The sequence below is a fragment of the Thalassophryne amazonica genome, chromosome 4 (genome assembly GCF_902500255.1).
Source record: "Thalassophryne amazonica chromosome 4, fThaAma1.1, whole genome shotgun sequence".
Classification (NCBI taxonomy): Eukaryota; Metazoa; Chordata; class Actinopteri; order Batrachoidiformes; family Batrachoididae; genus Thalassophryne; species Thalassophryne amazonica.
This window is the reverse complement of record NC_047106.1, coordinates 65,813,316-65,836,119: the sequence shown is the minus strand read 5'-3', so window position 1 is coordinate 65,836,119 and position 22,804 is coordinate 65,813,316. Positions and strand designations below refer to the sequence as shown.

Below are 22,804 nucleotides of genomic sequence, written 5' to 3'. Positions count from 1 at the left end.
ACAGACACGGGGAAAATAAAGATACATGTAAATCCAACACAGAGACCCTATGCCATGGCGAGGCATGCAGCCTGAATATCAAGTGCTAATAATGAAGTCATTTGTTTGAGAGATGCCAGGTCTGCCACCAAGGCTGGTATTCATTAGTCAGTCAGTGCCTCAGAAAAGACAGCTTCCCTGTGACACATGCAGAATGCAATTAGTGTATTTCACCTGTTTATTAAATGTGCAACCACATCTTGAAAGGACTATGTGCTGGAATCTTTGTAGATGGAAGGCTTTTATAAACCACGGATGAAGCACAACGCTGACCGGTGTGACAAATTGCTTTCTTCTTGCCACTGTTGACCCCCGAACCTCCAGATTCACACTCGCGCGCGAGCCTGTATAAGTGGTTTTGGGTCTATTTGTGTGACGATAATGCATTACAGCCTACCGTTGACAGTGAGTGAAACTTCCTTCTCCCCCGCTCCGACACGTGGGACCACAGCGCGGCAAACATATTTCCCAGCATCCTCCTGTCTAACAGCTTTCAGTGTCAGGAGGTTCTCATTGCTCAGAACCTGTAGCATAAAAAAACCCCAAAAAAGCCAAAGATCATCAAATGTGATGACAGAAAAAGCAGCAGCACATTACCAATACCAACAAAGCAGTTCCATGGTGGATGGGGTGGAGGGGGAGCACAGAAGGCTGTGCACAGACTCTTTAAAACCTTAAAGGGCACATCTTCTCAATTATTAAAATCCAATTTAGGGTCTGAGCTCAGTGGAGTAAAAGGCTGGACTGTGGCCTTTGATGTTGACAAAGGGAAAGGTGGAATGACTCGAAATTCTTGGATCAAATTAAAAGGCCCCGTGTGTCTGTGGGGAGGTCATAAAAGAACCTGAAGCCATAATGGTCTCAAAACCAACACATAATGTTAGCTGTGCTATAACCTCACTAGTCCTATAAGTAGTTCCCATAAGGCACTGCATCCAATGAACAGAAAAAAGAGAGGGAAAAAAACCAACATATATTGACTGTAAAATATGCAGGAGATACTGTAAGTCACAAAAAGTTAACATAGGTCACTAATAAATAGTATGAGCTAATGACTTTGAGTTTGCTGACTTTGTTCAAATTTGTGCATCTCTTTGCACAAAGAGAGAATACGATGCTGCAGTTTCTTTTGATTTTTATTATTTGATTTAAAAAAAACAGTTAAGTTCTTTGAAATGTTGCATGTATGTTGTCTTAAGCCCCAGTCACACAGCACTAACGAAGGACAGCAAAGCCCAAACGAAATAAGAAATCTGGACTTACCTTGACTTTCGGAAGCATTGTTTAACCTTCATCCAGCTTTATTCCTGCAGCTGGTGCTTTGTCCGAATTTTAAAACTTAAAAAAAATGTAAACGAATCTTGACAAACAACCTCATTTCATCCATATCTCATTTTGCTGTCTATGTTGACGGTTCCTTATCATTTGCATAGTTTCCGTAATGTCAGCGCTCTGACTGTTGTCCAACTTCATCCAACCTCCAAAGTCTGATGTATTGCATGAACATTGACAATATCTGAACGGATCAATAACCAAAACTCTGACGAACTGAACGTGACATCCTTCTATCGCTGATGACTCGCCCATGTGTGGGACAAAAAGCAACGTTGTCATACGGAAACAATAGGTAAGAACGTTTTATCAAGTACCGGTACTTTAACTATTCACACACGTTCCAGCCACAAATGGCTGGAACGTGTCTGCACAGATGTTTATATGAAGACAAACAACATCTCTTACTTGTTGTCAAGACAACCAAATCCCGCACCTGCAAGTACTGCGGACATGAGGACAGGGCTGGCTGCTCTTGGTTTCATACCTGCTGTCAGTCACATCATTGTGAATGTTTTGTTTTGATTTTGTTTAAAGCATTGAGGTCAACATTTGCTTTCTTTTTCTTTTGTTAATTTCAGTTTGTTTAATTTGTTTTTGGGCTCTTGATTCGCAGGCTTTTCAGTGATGGGAAAGGTGCAAGATCATTTGTTCACTTTTCCTCAAAAATTTGTGACTTTTTGACTTTTTATCCTTCATTTCGTTATCACCGTGTGCAGTGTGACTGGGTCCTGAGGAACCACCAATCTGATTTTGAACAAAGTTGGCAGCTCTGTTGGTCCTTTGGAAAGGAAGACGTTATTTGAGTTTTCTGGTGGTTGATCAGTACCCAAGATGAAGGAAAAATTTCCAGACCCATCACAAAAAACAAGAACATTTTACAGATAAGAGGTGAGCTATATTTTTGAATGTCAGAAAGCCATGAACCTTTTCTCTACATGATACGTTGAAATGTGGGTTTGACGTCACTGTACTCTGAGCACTAACGATGAAGTTTATTTGTTTGTAAGGCTTTTACCAGCAACTCCCAAAAGCACATGAGCCGTTTTCAGTCAAATTTAGTAAACGTAATAAACCCCGGATCAAGAACACATGAATTGGAATTGAGATTTTTTTGTTATTATTTTTTACTTTTTTTTTATACCAATTAATACTTCAACAAGGACTTTTATTGACTTTTTTGATAGATATTTAGTACATAGCAGCCCCACCTGGACTTCTTCAAGACAGCCATAATCATAGGGCTGTATGCACACTGAATGCCACTAACTTATTTCCTGTTGTGTAAAGAACAGATGCCATTTTAATATGATGAAAGGTGGAATAACATTTTGTAATAACTGAATCTGATATGTACCGATTGTGAAACTTGAATCATCACAATAAAATACTGAATGCCGCAGTGTTGCTTCAGAAATGAAGACTACAAATCAAAAATGTGCTTTCTGAAATTAATAATTTATTCATGTGGTGGGTTCTGAGCGGTTTCATATCAGTTATGAAAAAGCTGGAAATTTTGTGTCGTTATATTTACCAGTGAGGTAACGTTATCTTAGAAACACAAACAACTGATTTTGAATCAGATGCAAGTGGAGAATAATTTTGAATAAAAATATATATTTCATTAATTTCTAAGCACGTAAGTGGAGAACAGCCACCACGGCTTCCTGATGTGAACCAGTGAAGCAGTGAGTTGAAGTTATATTTATTTTGTTCATTAGTTCTTTTATTTAATTTAATTGTTGTTTTCAATTCAGTTTTGTTGCGTGCACAGGCTATGTGTATGTGGATCATGATCCCTCTTCTTCTTTCAGCTTCTCCCGTTAAGCATTGCCACAGCAGATCAGCTGTTTCAATCTCACCCTGTCCTCTGTAATTTCCTCTGTCACACCAACCACCTGCATGTCCTCCCTCAACATATCCATAAACCTCCTCTTTGGCTTCTCTCTTTTCTTCCTGCCTGGTGGCTCCATCCTCAGCACCCTTCTCCCTATATACCCTGGGTCCCTTCTCTGCACATGTCCAAAACATCTCAGTCTCGCCTCTTGTAAACACACTATTCCACTGGGCTCCCTCTCAACACAGTACACAGTCTTGCTCATACTGACTTTCATTCCCCTTCTCTCCAGACCATATCTCCATCAGACTCAACCTGCTCTCTCCTCTCACTCCAGATTTCAATGTCATCTGAAAACATTACAGTCCATGGAGACTCCTGTCTGATCTCATCAGTCAACTTGTCCATCACCACTGCAAACAAGAAAGGACTCAGAGTCGAACCTTGGTGTAATCCCACTTCCACCTGGAATGAATCTATCATTCCTACTGCACATCTCACCACTGTCACACTATCCTTGTACATGTCCTGCACTACCCTCACATATGTCTCTGTCACTTCAGTGTTTAACTTTGCTAGCAGTAATATCAGCAAGCCACACCATGTTGGAGGTATGAATGTTTCAAAATAAAGATATTGAAAAGTAATCTCCAAAATTTTCATAATAAATGATGCACATCATTGTGCTATGCGCAAGCCATATCCAAAAGCTGAGTTTGATCTGATAAACAGTCAAAGAGATATGCGAGCCACATACCCACACAAAGACGTTTCTTGCTTTATAGATAGATATCTTATGTATTTCGGTCATACTTTCTCCAAGTACTTTATTTAATATGCTGTAGTGGTTGTCGTTATCAATTTGTACTCTGATTTCTGTTTAAATGTTGTAAAGTTAATAAAGTTTAAAAAGATGTCTGTGTCAGAGTAAATCAATGCTCACCACTCCAGAGCCTCTCTTCATCCACACTATGGTGAGAGAGGGATTGCCTGTCCAGGCGCAGTTGAAGACAGCATCAGATCCGAGGTCAACCTGCAAGGACTGAGGCTCGGCAGCCATTCGAGGACCAACTGTGGAGATAAACACAGTAATTTGTTCTCGATACATCCAAGGTACTTTGTGTCAAAACATAGAACGCTGTTTTTAAAAACTCACAGTAGACATCAACATTTCGGCTGATGTTGGTGCTGCCAAGAGAGTTCGTCACCTCACAGGAAACTGGCTCAGTGAAGAAGGAATGGTCCACAATAACCTCGTATGTGTCTCCAGAGACATCCTTAATAACAGTCCCTCCTTTGGCCCACCTGGTTAGTGGGTTAGAAGAGAAAATTTTAACCTGTCATCCCCTTGGATATTATGTGATTGAAATGATGAAAAGGATTTTCTTCTCTATCACAATAATTTTATTCTTTATATTTAATTGAAAAATGCAAAATCTATCACCAATATGCTCAAAACTACACTTTTCTAGAAGCTAGACTTCTGACCAATGTGAACTAAACTACAGCAACAAGATATTGTGACAAACTCAGAACTTTGCTTCCCATCATGCCATTGGAGGGCCAGATGGTACGACTATGATCAGTATGGTACTGTTAGCATCATGGAGACAAAGAAACACAGTAAACCAGAGCTCACAAACTCTGCTCCTGGAGATCACCTACCTTGCATGTCTTCCCACTCTTCCTGTTTCATTCACTGCTAATTTACAAAGTCATCCCATCAAGGATGAAGGCCACCAGACTTGACTCATCAGTTGGGAATGCAGAAGGGGCACTTGAAAAACAGGCAGGGCAGGTGATCTCAAGGAGCAGAGTTAGTGACCATTATAGATACTCAATTGAGACTAAAAGTACCAAAATGGGGGCAGTCATAGCTGAGGGGATAAGGTACATACCACTTGCAATAGTGTTTGGCTTGCAAAATCCCCTGCTTGAGTCTCAGCCATAGTGAAGTCTTTAAAAAAAAAGGTGCCAAAATGGAGAATGGCAGTGATAGACACAGCAAGCAAACAAACATAGGCCATAAGTGATTATGTTGGGAGGGATTTGGTCATACATCAGACAATGGCTTTGCAAGATAGCTCCAAGCCATTTTGACTTCAATTGCCAAAATGAGTCCATGGGGAAACAAGCATTTTATCACAGATATACTGAAAGGCTGACTTGAATGAAACACATTTTGGGCAAGTGATGCATTTCTCTATGCATGAATGATGTCACTGGTGCCTGAGTGTCGAGGACCTCAGTGGCTGGAGAAGGCCAAGGCCCATGTTTCACCTGAGTGTAGCAGATAGATATTTATTTTAGAAATGTGGAGATGGATCAGATGTCTGCCTGGGTTGTTGCCAACCAAGACCCAAGGTGGTTCCATGGTGTTGTGGATACAGTGAAGCACAGCACCAGCATATGCTCCCAAACTTGACTTTACTGAAAGTATTTTCTCCTAGTTGTAATTTGGGAAATTGAAGCTCCATGTTTCTACTATATGCAGCATTCAGCATGTGCTTCCTCCTTCATAATGTTTGTTCATTTATTCATTTGCAAAACACTCTAATTAAAATTAAGGGTCACACCCAGTGAGCCAGCTGTCACTGGGTGAGAGGTAGGGTACAACCAATATCATCTGCGAGATTTCATGGAGCACTCTATATGCTATGGTAAGTACGAGGTCTGTCCATAAAGTATCGTACCTTTTTATTTTTTTCAAAAACTATATGGATTTCATTCATATGTTTTTACGTCAGACATGCTTGAACCCTTGTGCGCATGCGTGAGTTTTTCCACGCCTGTCGGTGACGTCATTCGCCTGTGAGCACTCCTTGTGGAAGGAGTGGTCCCACCCCCTCGTCGGATTTTCATTGTCTGGAAATGGCGGAATGAAAAGGACTTTTTTTCCATCAGAATTTTTTCAGAAGCTGTTAGAGACTGGCACCTGGAAACCATTCGAAAAATTTATCTGGCTTTCAGTGAAAATTTTACGGGCTTCACAGAGAATAAGGACTTTAACTACAGGGTTAAGGACCCCTTTAAGGGCGGTCGGTGCGCCGCGCTGCGAGCTGCGACGATGCGGCACAAACCACTGGATCATTTCTAAGCTGATGGCTCTGTGGATACGAGACCGTCGTGTGCTCTTTCTCTGGTTATCACAAGACCTGGACATCAGCCATTTTCCGGCAGATTTCACTTTTAACAAGAGATTTTGTCATGGAAAGCCGCGCGGAGGCTTCGCGCGTCACGACCGATTCGCTGATGAAGCGAGACAAAGGAACACCTCCGTTTCGGAGTGTTAGAGGACAAGTTGGGACATGTCTATCTCGGCTTTCAGTGCTTACCAGTCGAGTGAGTATAAAAGAACTTGTGGAGAGCTGGACATGTCCCAACTTGTCCTCTAACACTCCGAAACGGAGGTGTTCCTTTGTCTCGCTTCATCAGCGAATCGGTCGTGACGCGCGAAGCCGCTGCGCGGCTTTCCATGACAAAATCTCTTGTTAAAAGTGAAATCTGCCGGAAAATGGCTGATGTCCAGGTCTTGTGATAACCAGAGAAAGAGCACACGACGGTCTCGTATCCACAGAGCCATCAGCTTAGAAATGATCCAGTGGTTTGTGCCGCATCGTCGCAGCTCGCAGCGCGGCGCACCGACCGTCCTTAAAGGGGTCCTTAACCCTGTAGTTAAAGTCCTTATTCTCTGTGAAGCCCGTAAAATTTTCACTGAAAGCCAGATAAATTTTTCGAATGGTTTCCAGGTGCCAGTCTCTAACAGCTTCTGAAAAAATTCTGATGGAAAAAAAGTCCTTTTCATTCCGCCATTTCCAGACAATGAAAATCCGACGAGGGGGTGGGACCACTCCTTCCACAAGGAGTGCTCACAGGCAGATGACGTCACTGACAGGCGTGGAAAAACTCACGCATGCGCACGAGGGTTCAAGCATGTCTGACGTAAAAACATATGAATGAAATCCATATAGTTTTTGAAAAAAATAAAAAGGTACGATACTTTATGGACAGACCTCGTAAGTCCCTTCGGCTGCTCCCTTTTTTGCACTCGGGGTTGCCACAGCAAATCCAAGGTGGATCTGCATGTTGAATTGGATCTGCATGTTGAATTGCCACAGGTTTTACGTCGGATGCCCTTCCTGACGCAAATCCACATTACATGGAGAAATGTGGCAGGGGTGGGATTTGAACCCAGAGCCTTCTGAACTGAAACCAAGCACATTAACCACTTGGCCAACACCCCTGTGCTCTATATGCTATGGTATCCCCCAAAATAAATACTTCATTGGCAATAAAGTTTGCTGTAATTTTGTGATATACTTCAAAAGGTACTTCAAAATAATTACATTTCAACATTAAGAAAATTTGTTAAATTTTGTGAAAAATCCAAAGTGACTACAGCTTTAAGAAAGAGGGAACATTAAGACACCTTTTCACACTCTCTTAACATTGTTTTGTGTGAATAAATCATCACTGTGAGTGAGGTTTGTGTGCTGGCTTCAGCATTTTTATTTTATTAATATTTTTTTGTGGCAGCCCTCCGTGCTGTGACAACCTCCCTTGTGACTTGGAGCAGACAGCACGCTCCTCATTACGTCAAGCAGAGAGTGCAGCATGGAGCGAAAGTGAAGAAAAACAAATCACAAAATGACAAATGGGTAGCTGCCACACCTTTCAACACATCCTTAGACAAACACTGTAGTACACACAACAGCTGACGTTAATAAATTGGCATGGGATTGAACAGAGAAAGAACACCTGTTTGTGTTTGTGAATGATGGGGTCTGTGACACGTGTTTAGGTAAGACGTTTATGATGTCACGGCAGTGGCGTTTCACCTCAGCGACAAGGTCCATTTATAAAAATGAAACAAAGGCATCTGTTGGTGTCTCCGGTCTCTCTGGAAAAATTTAGCTGCGGGACCCACAATGCATGTAAAAGCTCAGCCATCCTCCACCATCCAGGCTGCATGCTGATGTGGCAAATGAAAACAATGAGAAGAGAACCCGTGCCTGTCTCTATTTTATATTCCTGACAGTGCCGAGAACACTTTTCACAGCATCGGAAACTTATTTGTTTTCCATGACTAAGCTGGCCCCGCATGCTTGACTGAAAAGCTATCATTTAAATGAGAACAGATTACCTCATTCAATCAGTAAGTGAAGTGAAGCAGAATTCTAATTGGGCTTCATGGGATTTTTTTTATACTTTTCTTTTCAACAGTAGGTCTTTTTTTCAGAGCTGTGTGACAAGGATACAGCTGAGAGCTCACAAACACCTGCGCTTCCAAAAATCTAAAAAAAATAATGCCAGACGCCTGTGCTTGGTCCATCTACCATTTCACATAAGTGATCCAATGTGGAACCAGTGTGCCACTGCACTGAATTACTCACATTTTATGGAAGCAACACAGAACTTAATAGCATCACAACTATGAGTGCATCTCACTTCTTATAAAAAATATATATATATATATATATATATATAATATGTGTCCAGATAGATGGGGTATGATACAATTTAGGAAAGTCACTATTTTATTATGGAATGAATTGATTCATTGTGACATAATATAATATGTTACAATCTCGGTCGGGGTTTATAAAGCAGTCTAATCTTGTTGAGTTGAATAAACTCACTTAATTGACAAATTTTTTTGATGTTAGTTGTTGCACAAATTCCTTAATCAGCTAAAGTTTCACGTTACCCAATTAAAGTTTTTAGCTTGGTACAGAGTAGACTCATGCAGCTGATCTGCTCTGTGTCAGCCTGATCCCATCAGATCTCAGAAGCTAAGCAGAGCAGGATCTGGTTAGTAGTTGGATGGGAGACCTCTTTGGAACACCAGCGGCTGTGTGTGTTTCTCCGGTTAAAACTGGAGTTGCGTCAGGAAGGGCATCCGGCGTAAAACCTGTGCCAATTACAGATGCGGATCTGGCTGTATCCGCTGTGGCAACCCCGAACAAAACCGGGAGCAGCCGAATGAACAACTACAACAGAGGAGACTCATCTTATTTTAGTTGACAAAACATGTCTCCCTTCAAAAAATGGCAGCTATCATGTACTTGATGGAACACTCAAGAGCTTCCCTATGTCGCTTGTATTCCTTCAAAAGGAGAGCTTCCTCCACTTTTGGCCATGGTTGTAGCAGATAACTGTCATGATGTGTTTGTGACAGTTCACACACAAGCCACTGGGCGTCACTGTTACACTGAGCAATGGTGTGTGCACAATAAGTCTTGATGGAAATGTAGAAGAAGAAACTGAAGCGTAAAATTGCTAGGCCGAGAGCTAAGTACATCATTGTGCTGTTCGTATGGGTCCGTAAATGTTAATAAAGCCAGTTAATGAAACAAAGGTTACATAGTTCATGACAACTAGCAATCTGGAAGTAAACAAAACTGTCGCACATTGTAGCAGTCTCTTGGCAATGGCATGCGTGATGCCGTTATGCCCGTTAAAACCACTGACTAAGGTAAGATGGCTAATCTACAAGTTTAACCATTGATGTGAAATGGTGATTAGATGGATAATAAACGACTAACTGTAGTTGACTAAGAAAGTTTAGTAGACTGAAAGATTAGATTGCTTTATGAAACTGGGCCCTGGTGTTTAATATAGACATCCATTTTCCATGAGCAATTAGAGTACGAAAAAACTGGCATTGCTATGTTCAAATACATAGTTCATGAGAAACCAGGGGCATTGTTCAAGTTTCTGCTACAAAAGACCACTGGCACTGCTTTTGCACACCTTTTGTCCACCACTCGGGGGATCGCCACATACAGTAACAGAAAGTGCAGCACAGAAGAAGCCCAAAAGAAGAAGCTAATTATTATTAGCATAGCATAACTTTCATGTTCTGAACTGGTAAGACAATATCAACACCTGAACTGAACGTAAAGGTCAAACAGGCACATTTATTTGGTGGAATTCACCATTCCTTTAAGGGCTGTAGTCCATCAGGCACACATCACTTTGCTATTGTGAAAGTGGACTCAGGTGAGACTTGTGGGTTAACAAACCTGAACCAACCTGTCAGAGTGCACCAGCTTGACAGTGGCCAGCAAAGCTCCCTGAGGTAAAACAGCAAAACAAACGTCAAGTTTTGCATTTTTCCATGTGTTTACTTTGATTTCATTGAATGGTTGTTTCCAATTAAGTGTCTTTGTGTGTATGCAAGCAGGGTGCATCTGAGTATTGCACCGCATAACTACTAGAACTCTGCACTTGACTTTAGTTCAGGTTTTAGGTGGTCTATTGTGCAAACAGTTTGTTCTTCCACACAATATCAATGCACCACCAACGTGCTTGACCACCCCTCATTTTTAGGCCACAACCTGTCATCTATACATCCATGGGTACACAAGTTAGCACTCTACGACTTGAGTTAAAGGATGGGAGCACTGGGTGTGAAAACCATATCTGCACTGGATAGAAACTACAAATGCTATTTGCATTATGGGGAGGTGATGGTCTAGTGGTTAAGTGTTGTGCTTCAAACCAAAGGATTCTTGGTTCAAAACCCATCCAGACGGGAAAATTGCACACGGCCCTTGGGCAAGATCCTTAATTCCCTGTTGCTCCCAGTGTGTAGTGAGCGCCTTGCATAGCAGCACCCTGACATCGGTGTGTGAGAGTGTCTGTGTGAATGAGTGCTATATCAAGTGCTATATAAATGCAGTCTATTTACCATTTATATAATCCTGCCTTAATATATATTAATACAATATATACACATAAATACACAAATTTCTTGTCATCAGTGCATCCTCACTGTGAAGCAAACAGCCTATGATGAGAAAGATTAAAAGTACCTTCATGGCATGTACTCGTAACGCCAGTGACAAAGATGATACCTTTAATTACAAATGCATCATTATGCCACTCTGCCAAAAATTTTCCTCATATATTTTACCATCTCATACTCTAATGAGGTGAGCACAGATGTTTGGGCAGCAGGCTGCTCCTGATGGAGCTTGGGGTTTCCAGGTTTGGGAGAAACTGACGGTGTTAGCGGTAGCAGAGACACAAGGCCAGCGTCCATGGGGAGGGTGAGACCTCTATTGGCAGTCTGGGTTCTGTCCAAGACAAATGTCTAAACATAACTGGTCCAATGAAACACAAACACCTGCATTCCCGCTGGGATGTTTGAGGGGCCAAAGCAAGCTTTTTCAATCGCTGACACGGGACGCTTAACTGTGTGCATTTGTTTGGAAGGACATGCAAGTGCAAGACAAGTTTGTGTGTGCATGTGTGCATGTGTGAGTGTACAATAACACTGTTAAACTGATACTGCTGCCATTAATGGGAGGAAAGGATGAGTGAGATGCAGAGGAGAGGGAGAGTTTTGTATTTGCTGAATGTGATTAAGGCAATAAAACAGTGACAATTAAATTAGGTAGGTATCTGTGTCATCAGCCTCAAGACCCAAAGTAAATCAGGCCCCACAGTTATTATCAGCATGGTTAAGCACAGCACAGCTCCCTGCCATTCTCCATTACATGCATATTGGATATTAAAGAGCAAGATGCTGGAAGAGGAATCACACGGCAGAGATAGCTGCTGGATGAACAGAGTAATGGAAAAATATATCATTCAAAGTGAGGACAGCAAATGAGTCCTAATCATTCCCTTTAAAAGTAAAATTTGAGGTATTCCATGGATATTTTTTTTTAAGCGTGTAATCAGAACCAATTTACTGAACCATCAAATGGCATTAGTCTGATTTGATTCAGCTGGGTCCATAAGTAACTGAAAAGTGACACAGTTTTTTTGTGGGGACACAACCACAATGGAGCTTAAACAAAACAATTGAGATGTTTTTGTAATGTAGATCCTCAGCATTAATTCAAGGGGTTTAACAAACCCTTAATTCAGTCAAATTCCGTGCACTATTTTTAACCCTAACCCTCAACCTAACCATAATACCCCCCTCCCCCCCGCACCCACCCAGTGTCACCACAAATTTCATGATACCATCACAAAATAATTTTGTGATAGCATCACAAAAATGTATCACATTTCCTGATGGTATCACAAACTAATAGATTAAATCACTTTTCGTGATGCCATCACCAAAAGGTGTGTGAACGGGTTGAGCAAACCTACTTCATTAACCATTTAGGAAGCACAGCAAGAAAAACTGATAAACATACAAGAAAACAGATCAAAGCTGGGCTCTTGTCTCCCATGTACCTTCTGGCAAACTGGAGCAGAAATTTCACATCTTTTTAAGAAAATCCTTCTCTGTGCCACTACTTTATTAGGTCACATCTGGCAGCATGCACTGGTGTAATGCCTTTGACCATGTACCAAACTAGGACACTACCTTGAGTTCCAGATAATACCAATGCAAAAACCCGGTTTACCCATCCCATTGGCCTTCTCCAGCACCTGGGGTTATCAACATCTGTATGTTGGAAAATGCCAAGAGCAATGTGCCACATGGCCAAAATGCCTTTGCTGATGTTTCATCACAATGCAAAAAATATTCCTCATCTTTGTTGACAAAAGTAATAATTCGATACAAAGCCATTCCAATAGTACCAAAAGATTTCCCAACAAAATCTAAACCAATGTATCTACAGTAGTGCTCACCTTAGGGCACTATGAGGCTGCATATTTGGTGATGCAACACACAAATGTTGCACACTGCACCTCTAAATGTCTATCCAAGTAATATTCACATCAAGTTTGAAGGAATCTAGTGAGCCATTTTTGAGTTACCTTCTCCACAGACACACACACACACACACACACACACACACACACACACACACACACACACACACACACACACACACACACACACACACACACACACACACACACACATACACTAGTGAAAATAATATGCTGTTTTGTGAGCAGATGTGATAAAATGTGATGTGATAAAAGTTTATGCAGAAAAACAAATTAACTTCTAAAGATATTTATGTTGGCTAGTGTAAATACTTGCTGGTTAGCATGCATAATGCAAAAGATAAAACTAAATGTAGCAACCATATTATATTAGTCAGAGAATGAAGTGCTTGAAAAAGACTGTAAATACTGGCCATGGGTCATTTTTTTGTGAGAAAACAGAAGCAAGTTGAAGAAATTAGATCAAAATATATGTAAAACTACATCCAATTATATAATTCAGATATGTCATTATTGTCTTTCAGACATCATCACCATCATTATCATCATTATCATTATGTTCAATATCATGTCGACTATGCAACAAAGTCTAGTTCTTCTAACACATTAGGGGCTTGGCCAATTTGAGTGACAGCTCATGTGTTGACTCTTTTGTTCGTCTTTTTTGCTTGTGTTGATGCAGCAGTCAGTCAAAGGTTCAGATTACAGCTACTGTGAAGTCCTGTCTTTTTCTTCAGTGTTTTATTACAGGCATCTGTAATAATATGGCTTGCTATGTGGTTAATTCTATAAACCAATCATCTATTATGTGTGGGCTGGAATTTGCATCAAACCAAATTACACTGTGATGTAATTTTGGATGATAACGGTGTTAGCATCTGTAGCACCTATGGGTAGCTTCATGACATTAGGACAGGAAATCCACAATTACTCAGGAAATAAGTGGGTCATGATTTTTAATAACCTTGATGAGGCCCACCGCTCAGCCAAAAATATGATGTAATAAACATGCGAACCAAGGTTAGCCTGTTAGCTGAGTCTGTGTTTGTGTTTCATTTGTCCTGCCCAAGTCGCATGGTCTCCCCCACTCTCACCCCCCCCCACACACACAGAGGGACAGACAGACAGACACACTCTGAAAAAAACGAATAGTTGAACCAACTTAAAAAAGCGTTACAATTGGTAAAACCTGAAAGAATGAAGTTGTTTTAACTTAAGTTTGTAAGTTAGGTCAACTCTGGATCAACTCTAAGGGCCCCTTCACACATAGTGTAAAGTTTGGATGAAGTGTACACTTAGTGCGCATGACGCAGGAATCGTTTGCAAACCGTATAATGTCGTCCCTCCCTCCAACACCTCGTACACCTGTTGCTACAACTATTTGCGCACACAAGCACCTGAATGACAAAGTGTGCACTGTGCAAACCCATCGCACCCTCTCGCGGCAGGCGCCAGCCAAATTCCAGGTGACATGCACGAACACCTCACACCGCTCGCATGGCACTTAGAAAATGTGTGGCCAGTCGCAATCTTGGCACAACAACAGACTGCAGACAATCACCGTTGTACTGCCGTGGCTTCTGACAGAAGCAGCTGTGGTGATCTGTCATTCTGGACATTCCAGCTGGACAATACCAACTGTGTTTGGACAGTCATGGACCAACAACTGTCCACTGTGAGGCGCGTGTGTCTGATTGCTGTATTTATGTGGACATAAATAAAAACATATATCACCGTGATGGTGACAAGCTGCAGCAAGCGAGCTCGCGCACAGAGCCAGAGGTGTCAAATACAGCTTCAGAAAGTAAAAGTCCAGCCACATATTTGTTCCATCTTCCCAATAAACCAGCTGACTGTAATTAGTTCAGCTCTTCAGGCAGGTGGATGAGCTAATTATTGAGATCACCTGATTAAGGTGCACAGGTAGAAGCAACACATGGGAGGGTTTTTACTTTCTGAAGCCGGATTTGACACCTCTGCACAGAGCAGACACTGACAGCCCCCCAGGTTGAAACAGACCATCAGATCAGAACACACAGTGGGTGATCTGACTGTCATGTCACCCACGAGAGCTCTGTCCCACATGAAACAGTGTCTGTGCTGTGGCGCACCGTCCACAAGACACGCATGTCGGGCAGAACACATGCGCCTCCGACTGGACGTACCTCACCAGTAGATGTGCTTCTCATTCATGTCATTTCATGACTGTATGTCTATGACCATGGGTCAGCACCAGAGGAACAGACGGATCATATTTTTATTGCTCGCTTGATAAATGTCATGGTTTTATATGGTGTTGGATTGTATTTCTTTTTTTTAATACTTCCATGTCGTTTTATATGGTGTTGGATTGTATTTCTTTTTTTTAATACTTCCATGTCCTTCCCGATATGAGGCAGCTTCCTGCAGCTTTCAAAGAACAGCTCCTTAACTCAGTGGTAAAGTCTCTGACTGGGAATCAGAGGTTTTGAAAGGCGCAAATTTGCATCCCAGGTGGTGTGTTTTTTTTCTTCTTTTTTAAATTATTCCACATAAGCGGCGCAATGTGGTCCCACAGGTACCGACTTGTTTTTATATTTTATTTATTCCACATACGCGGCGCAATGTGGTTCTGCATGTACCAGCTGTTTTTTATTTCTTCCACATAAGCGGCGCCATGTGCTGCACCTGACACTGTTCCTGCTCAGAACACACTGGCGTGTTCACAAACTCTTGCACCAGATTTGTGCATGCCTGCCCGTCGGTGCAATGTTTCATGGTGCACTAATTTCAAACTGTTTTGCGCTGTTTCGCCGTAATCGACCAGACGTCGACCAAACTCCGCAGTATGTGTGAAAGGGCCCTAAGTATTAATCAGATAGCTCATACTTTTGGATCTCCTGTGAAGGAGTTGAGGCCTGCTTCCAAAACTCTAGAAATTCAAAGGTTGCTGCTTGGCAAAAATTTCATGTTCCGATTGCTGATCAAAAATGCACCAGGCTCATAATGCCAATGGGAAACTTCCAATTTAAAAGTAAATTGGGTTTCAATGAACATTTCCTAACACAAGACAACATCTGGATCCATCACTTTTTAGCAGAGATAAAGTGGAAATCCAATCAGTGTAAATATACAACTGTACCTCCTCCATCTTTACCATCTACACTGAGAAAATGAGGATTGCGGCTTCAAGTAATGAGTATAGCTTCCACCTTCCACACACCATACTGTACCCATTTAGCACCTTTGGTCTTTTATCTTTTTTTATAAACTATATACATATAAAAAAGAAAAAAAAACACAAGAGAAAACAATTTTCCTTGAAAGTAATGTTGGGGCAATGTCATACCTGTGTTTATCAGCTTTTATCACCAATATGATGAAAAGTTCACAAAGAATCTGAATGCTGGAGTAACATCCAAATTTTGTGTGGACCTCAAAGGGTACTATTTTGGCAAACAACCTACAAACAGTTTCCTCCCACAAGGGCATTATAATTTACCTTAAAAAAACCTTTCAGCACATCCTTACATATGTCGTCTTAAAAAAAGAATAATGACAATTAAGTTTCAAGTGTTGTGCGTTGCCATGTTAAAAATAACAACCATAACTCTGTGATTGTTTTGATACCATCTTTTCATGCAGATAAAGGTTGCCTCCGGTGGTCCAAAAACAGACAGTAACACTGAAATATATCAATTAGCAAACTCCAAAGTATATATAGAAGGAAAGTGCAGGGACTATAGTGTCAGTCACAAAAACAAACACACTGGCAGAGGCAACAGCAACACTGTAAATATCAATTTGGATAGACTGGGATATTTTTTGCTGTAATACCACTGAAAGGAGGTGGTTATGATGTCACTTGCTGCATGACTGTATGTGTAGACGAGGGACCTGATTTGCTTTGTTTGTTTCTCTTTCCTTCCTCCTTAGTCCTTAGTGGGTTCTTGTTTGGATCTGAGAACCCCCCCATCTTCACCAGACAGTGGCTGAGTGATTGTGATAGCTACTAGTTAAGCCTACAACAATGTGAAAAGTAATGAAGATATACTGCATAATCATCTCATGCTCAGGCCCACTTGTCTTGTGTGGATACTTGGCATTTTGATCAAAATTGGTGTCTCTCTTATTCTTACTTTATCCTTTTTCACCGAAGGCACCTCCCTTGCAGAACACATAGCTCAGTACAGTAGGAGTTGAGCCACCAATATAGAGACCTTGGTTTGATTCCCAGTCACTCTACCTGTCTGTGTCCTTGGACAAGGCACTTCTACATTGTTCTAGTCCACCAGGCTGTAAATGGATACAGTCAATTTTGATGAGTAAAATATAGTCTGCCGGGATAACATTTGGTTCAACTTGAAACAGGCTAAAATACACTCAATTATAGAGTGAAATCAGCTCTACCATCTTGTCAAATCAAGTGTCTCTAACTCCAATAAGAGTTGATTTTACAATGTGATAGAGTTGATTTAGCATATAGTATATTTAACTCTGTTCGGACTGGGACCAAATGTTATCCCAGGAGATTAAATTTTACTCGGCAAAATTTACTGTGCAGCCTTGACTTGTGATGGACTGGCGTGGTTTCCAGGGGGAGTTGTAGTTCTCACCTATTTCAGGCTACAGAACCAGCACCAGCAACAAGTACCAGCACCAAAGGATGGGAGGGCCCATTATCTGACTTCTTCTCCCTTGACATCCTCCGCTTGACTATTATCTTGAGCTTAAGATGTCCCCACAAATAAGTCTTATTATTGACCTACGTTTGGCATAACAGAGGGTGGTATGCAGAAGATAGAACCAGTGACTGCTATGGTGTCCTCACTATTGTGGGTTTGTGTCTCAAGTGTCTACTGAAATGGCAGAGAGTAAAGTGGTGCAGTGCACCCTCACAATAGATGATTCTCTGGAGGATGGAAAACAGGCCATCCATCGTAGAACTACTCTGTCCTTGTGCCGTATCTGATCTGGGGTAGACAGAGTGTATTAGCACTAAATAATGGCCTCACACTGCTTGACCAACTTCCTACTCTCCTCTGTGATATTGCTCTCTTGAGGAGGAATTTGTGAGGGGGGATCTCAGCATAAGAGTCAGACCCTCTTAGGCAAGCACGACAAGGCCAAATATTCTCCTTTCCTCCATGCCCTGAACTCCAACAGAGCATGGGAGTCCCAGAGCACTTGTATAAATTGCAGATAAATCTACATTGGAGAATGAAACTGCAGAAATGGTGTGCAGGATAACCTTGAAGTATCAAAAGTTATTAGTCTATCTGAATATTATTTAATCTGACAGCAAAATGTGACACTAATGGAAACCCAGACAGAAGAGAGGGGCATGGAGACAAAGAAAAGAAGTGAATAGGAAAAGTAGAGGTTTAGGTTCCTTTAAACTATATTTTAAACCCTTTTTTTGTTGTTTGCAAACTCAAAAAACAACATCGAAAACAAAACAAAAAAAGCTTGATGTGGCTGTCATTGTTTCTTAGCGTTTGATCACCTGGGGAAAAGTCTGATTCTAACATTGATCCAGTCGCATAACAATAGAGGTGAAATCCGTTTGCAGGTGCACTGGAAAACCTGCCTTTCTCATGCACCTGCACAATCAAATACAAACCTTGTTTTCCACAATATCACCGCACCCGTCTCCTATTCTATTTCAAAAGTGCGGAATCCATCAAAAGGCAACATCTCTGTTTTTCCACCTATGAGTGTGTTGTACATCCATTTCATTTCCCAGTGCCATTACAAGATTCAGAGACGACCAATTCCCCTTGCGATCGATTTCATTCCATTTATTTTTCACCCAGTTTTAAAACCTCCCACACAGAAAACCACCTCTTGAAAATCACTTAACTGTTACACTTCCAGAAGGCCAAACAAGAGTTTATGAGAATAATTAATGTTCATTTTGGTGTCTGGACACAGTGATTGATCTAGTGTGGGAGTTGGGGGGCACTTAATTGATATAAACAAGCTCAATTGAAAACGTAAGGCTTAAATAGCAAAAATGGCAAAGATAAAATTGTAGTTTTGGAACAGTATTTATTTACCTTTAAAAATGAAGTTGCAAATTGTTACTAATTACATTTACTTTATTTGTGGTGCGGTTATTTAATTAATATTTTTTGACTTCACTGAACATAGGGATGCACCGATACCACTTTTTCCCAGACTGAGTACAAATTCCTGTACTTGTACTAAGTACAAGTACATACATTTAGGTACTCATCGATACCGAGTACCGATACGAATATAATGATACATTACAGTTTAATGATGACATTGAAAATGTTTTATTAATCAATTGTTCCTTACTTTGTGATGATAATTAATACCAATATCATTAGCTTTGTTTTTATTTACAAACATTTCACTTAAATCATATAACATTTCTTTTTGATGACAAATTGTCCTTTAACATTGATTTTGTGTTTCATAACAAACATGGCACTGCCAGACATCTCACTTAAATGTAACCTGTGACTTCAGCACTACAAAATATGCAACACCAAGAACATCTTTCTTGGCCTCATATTTAACTGTTGACTGCACTGTAACAGTAAAATGCACCATTCATAATCTACATTGTCTACAAATGTAACTATTAAATTCTTTCTAACATTTTTCTATCACTTAAATTCTTTCTCAACATTTCAATTGCTAAAATGAATATTCTTATTATTACAGTATTAGTGGTAGTAGTAGTAGTAGTGTGAAAAATGGTCTTCAAAAGTGGATCTTTAATCTAGAGGTGTGGTGGGGGAGCGTACCCCCCAACCCCTTTCTGCCTGGATTTGCCTCTGGATAGCTGTCTAAGCAGGAAGAATTGACAATGGGTATTTATGGAAAAAGCACGACCAGATTGACAGGTAGGATTTTTTTTTTTTTACATTTTTCAGTGTTTTTTTATGTCATGTCATCCTTAGAAAGAGACTTTAGGCACATTTGGGTGGATAAAGCAAGTATTAGCATTTGTTAATGCATGTGGAGGACACACACAGAGTGGCAAGTTGGGACATGCCTATCTCAGCTTTCAGTGGCTTACCAGTCGAGTGAGTATAAGAGAAATTGTGGAGAGCTGGGCATGTCCCAACTTGTCCTCTGACACTCCAAAACGGAGGTGTTCTTTGTCTCGCTCCATCAGCGAATTCGTCGTGATGCACGGCTTTCCATGACAAAATCTCTTGTTAAAAGTGAAATCTGCCAGAAAATGGTTGATGTCCAGCTCTTGTGATAACCAGAGAAGTTGCACACGATGGTCCCGGAGCCATACAGCCATCCGTTTAGAAATGAAATGGTCATTTCTGCCTGTCGATCGCAGCTCGGAGCGCCATTGTGGGCCGTCCTTAAAGTGGTAGTAACACTCCTTAATCTCTGTGAAGCCCAAAAAATTTTCACCGAAAGCCAAATGAATTTTCTGAATGGTTTCCAACTGCCTGTCTCTAACAGTTTCTGAAAAAATTCTGATGGAGCAAAGCCCAAATCATTCCGCCATTTCCTCGCAATGAAAAAACGATGAGAGGGGTGGACCAGTGCTCACTCAAAGCCTGCCCACAGGCGAACGACGCAACCGACAGGCATGAAAAAACTCACGCATGCGCACGAAGGTTCAAGCTTGGCTGACGTAAAAACATATGAATCAAATCCATATATTTTTTGCATAAAATAAAAAGGTCCGTTACTTTTCTAACAGACCTTCTATATAAAATGTGTGGCAGGGGTGCTGGCCAAGTGGTTAATGTGCCTGGTTTCAGTTCAGAAGGTTCAGGGTTCAAATCCCACCCCTGCCACATTTCTCCATGTAATGTGGATTCACGTCAGGAAGGGCATCCGGCGTAAAACTTGTGCCAATTCAACATGCAGATCCACCTTGGATTTGCTGTTGTGACCCCAAGTGCAAACAAGGGAGCAGCCGAAGGGACTTACTACTATATATAATGTGTGTGTTATAAGCCAAGTTGCACATGTGTATATATATATGTGTGTGTGTGTGTGTGTGTGTGTGTGTGTGTGTGTGTGTGTGTGTGTGTGTGTGTGTGTGTGTGTGTGTGTGTGTGTGTGTGTGTGTGTGTGTGTGCGCGCATGTGTATGGCTTCAATCATGCAATAAATGGGGAGAGCTGACATTTGCCATTTGGTATGCTTATGTACGAGGTCTATTAGAAAAGTATCCGACCTTATTATTTTTTTCAAAAACCATATGGATTTGAATCACATGTGATTACATCAGACATGCTTGAACCCTCGTGGGCATGCGAGAGTTTTTTCACGCCTGTCAGTTACGTCATTCGCCTGTGGGCAGTCTTTGAGTGAGGAGTCGCCCACCCTCTCGTCAATTTTTTTCATTGTGGACCCCATTTGATAAATTCAGCTGGTTTTCGGTAAAACTTTTAATGGCTGATGAGAGATTTTTGTCTGGTAGTGTCGCCTTAAGGACGGCCCACGGCACCTGACGGCGATCTGCACTTCGAGGCGGCAGCGTCTCGCTGTTTCAAGTTGAAAACTTCCACATTTCAGGCTCTGTTGACCCAGGAAGTCGTCAGAGAACAGAGAACTTTCAGAAGAAGTCGGCATGAGGAGTATATTCGGACATTCCATTGTTAACGGACATTTTGTAATGAAAGAACGTGTGGGCAGAGTCACATGTCGGGCCGGACCCGACCGCGGGGGGTCGCGACAGGAAAAACCCCTCCATTGGAAACCTTAATGGGCAAGTTGGAACATGCCCAAGCTGTTAAACAATTTCTCAGTTACTCACTTGTTGAAAGCCATTAAAAGCCGCCTGAATTTTACAAATGGTTTTCAACACGGAGGTGTTTTTCCTGTCGCGGCGCACACAGATTCGCCGAGTCGTCACGGAAATGACTCGGCGAATTTGCGCGCACGTCGTTCATTAAAAAATGTCCTTAAACAGTGGAATGTCCGCATAAAGTCCTCATGCCGGCCTCTTCTGAATCTTCTCTGTTCTCTCACGACGTCCTGGGTGAATTAAGCCTTAAATTAGGATGTTTTCAGGTCAAAACAGGCCAACGGCGGGGGCTGGAAGCGCTGCAGGACGTCCCGCTCTGTGGGAAGTCCTTACACCGACAGAAACACCCCATAATCTCTCATCAGCCGTTAAACTTTTCACCGAAAACCAGCTTAATTTCTCGAATAGTATCCACTCGGATATTCCTCACAGGTCCAGAAAAAATTTTGATAAAGCAACGCGCGCCGTCTGGAGCAGCATGTGAAACAAAGGAATTCAGCCGAGAGGGTGGGACCACATCTCACTCAAGGCCTGCCCACAGGGAAATGACGTCACCGACATGCGTGAAAAAACTCATGCATGCGCACGAGGGTTCAAGCATGATTGGTGGAATCGCACGTCATTCAAATCCATATAGTTAAAAAAAAATAAATAAAAGGGTCGGTTTATTGTCTAATAGACCTCGTAGTTTGGGCCAAGGATGAATGCTGCAAAAACGGAAAATTGAAAGGACAAATATTTTTGGAGAAATTACCCATTTCAGCGAACCAGTAAGCAATGGACATTGTGCTACAGTGCACCATGGGCATTCAGGGTGTTGAAGTTTTAAATGTTATTGTGGATCATCTTAGTTTAACAGTGTTGTTCATGTTGAATTATTGTGTTTTTGTAGTTCAAATGTTTTAGTCAGTTTAGTTTTAAGTGTTATGTTGCTGTTACCATGAGTCACTTAAGTGCCATGTTGGTACCATGAGTAAAATGTGTAGTGCTTTGAATGGCTTCCACTACTGTCGTTGCTTGTCAAATTAAAAGCACCTGCTTACAACAGCTCTGTGTGTGTGTGTGTGTGTGTGTGTGTGTGTGTGTGTGTGTGTGTGTGTGTGTGTGTGTGTGTGTGTGTGTGTGTGTGTGTGTGTGTGTGTGTGTGTGTGTGTGTGCAACTTCGATCACACAGAAGCTGTGGACAACTGACATTTGATATTTGGTATGCTTATG

At 41.4% G+C, this 22,804-nt stretch overlaps 1 protein-coding gene across 13 annotated transcripts in view; it reads right to left on the bottom strand.

The window, feature by feature from the left end:
* The window catches only part of kirrel3b (kirre like nephrin family adhesion molecule 3b), a 658,462-nt gene that overhangs the window by 110,068 nt on the left and 525,590 nt on the right, over window positions 1-22,804 (bottom strand). For all 13 annotated transcript variants that reach the window (XM_034168011.1, XM_034168012.1, XM_034168013.1 and 10 more), the window contains exons 7-9: window positions 4,365-4,513; window positions 4,152-4,279; window positions 437-563 (exon numbers count right to left, since the gene is read on the bottom strand). In XM_034168011.1, the coding sequence (XP_034023902.1) occupies window positions 437-563; window positions 4,152-4,279; window positions 4,365-4,513 (404 nt within the window). The remainder of the gene's footprint in view (window positions 1-436; window positions 564-4,151; window positions 4,280-4,364; window positions 4,514-22,804) is intronic.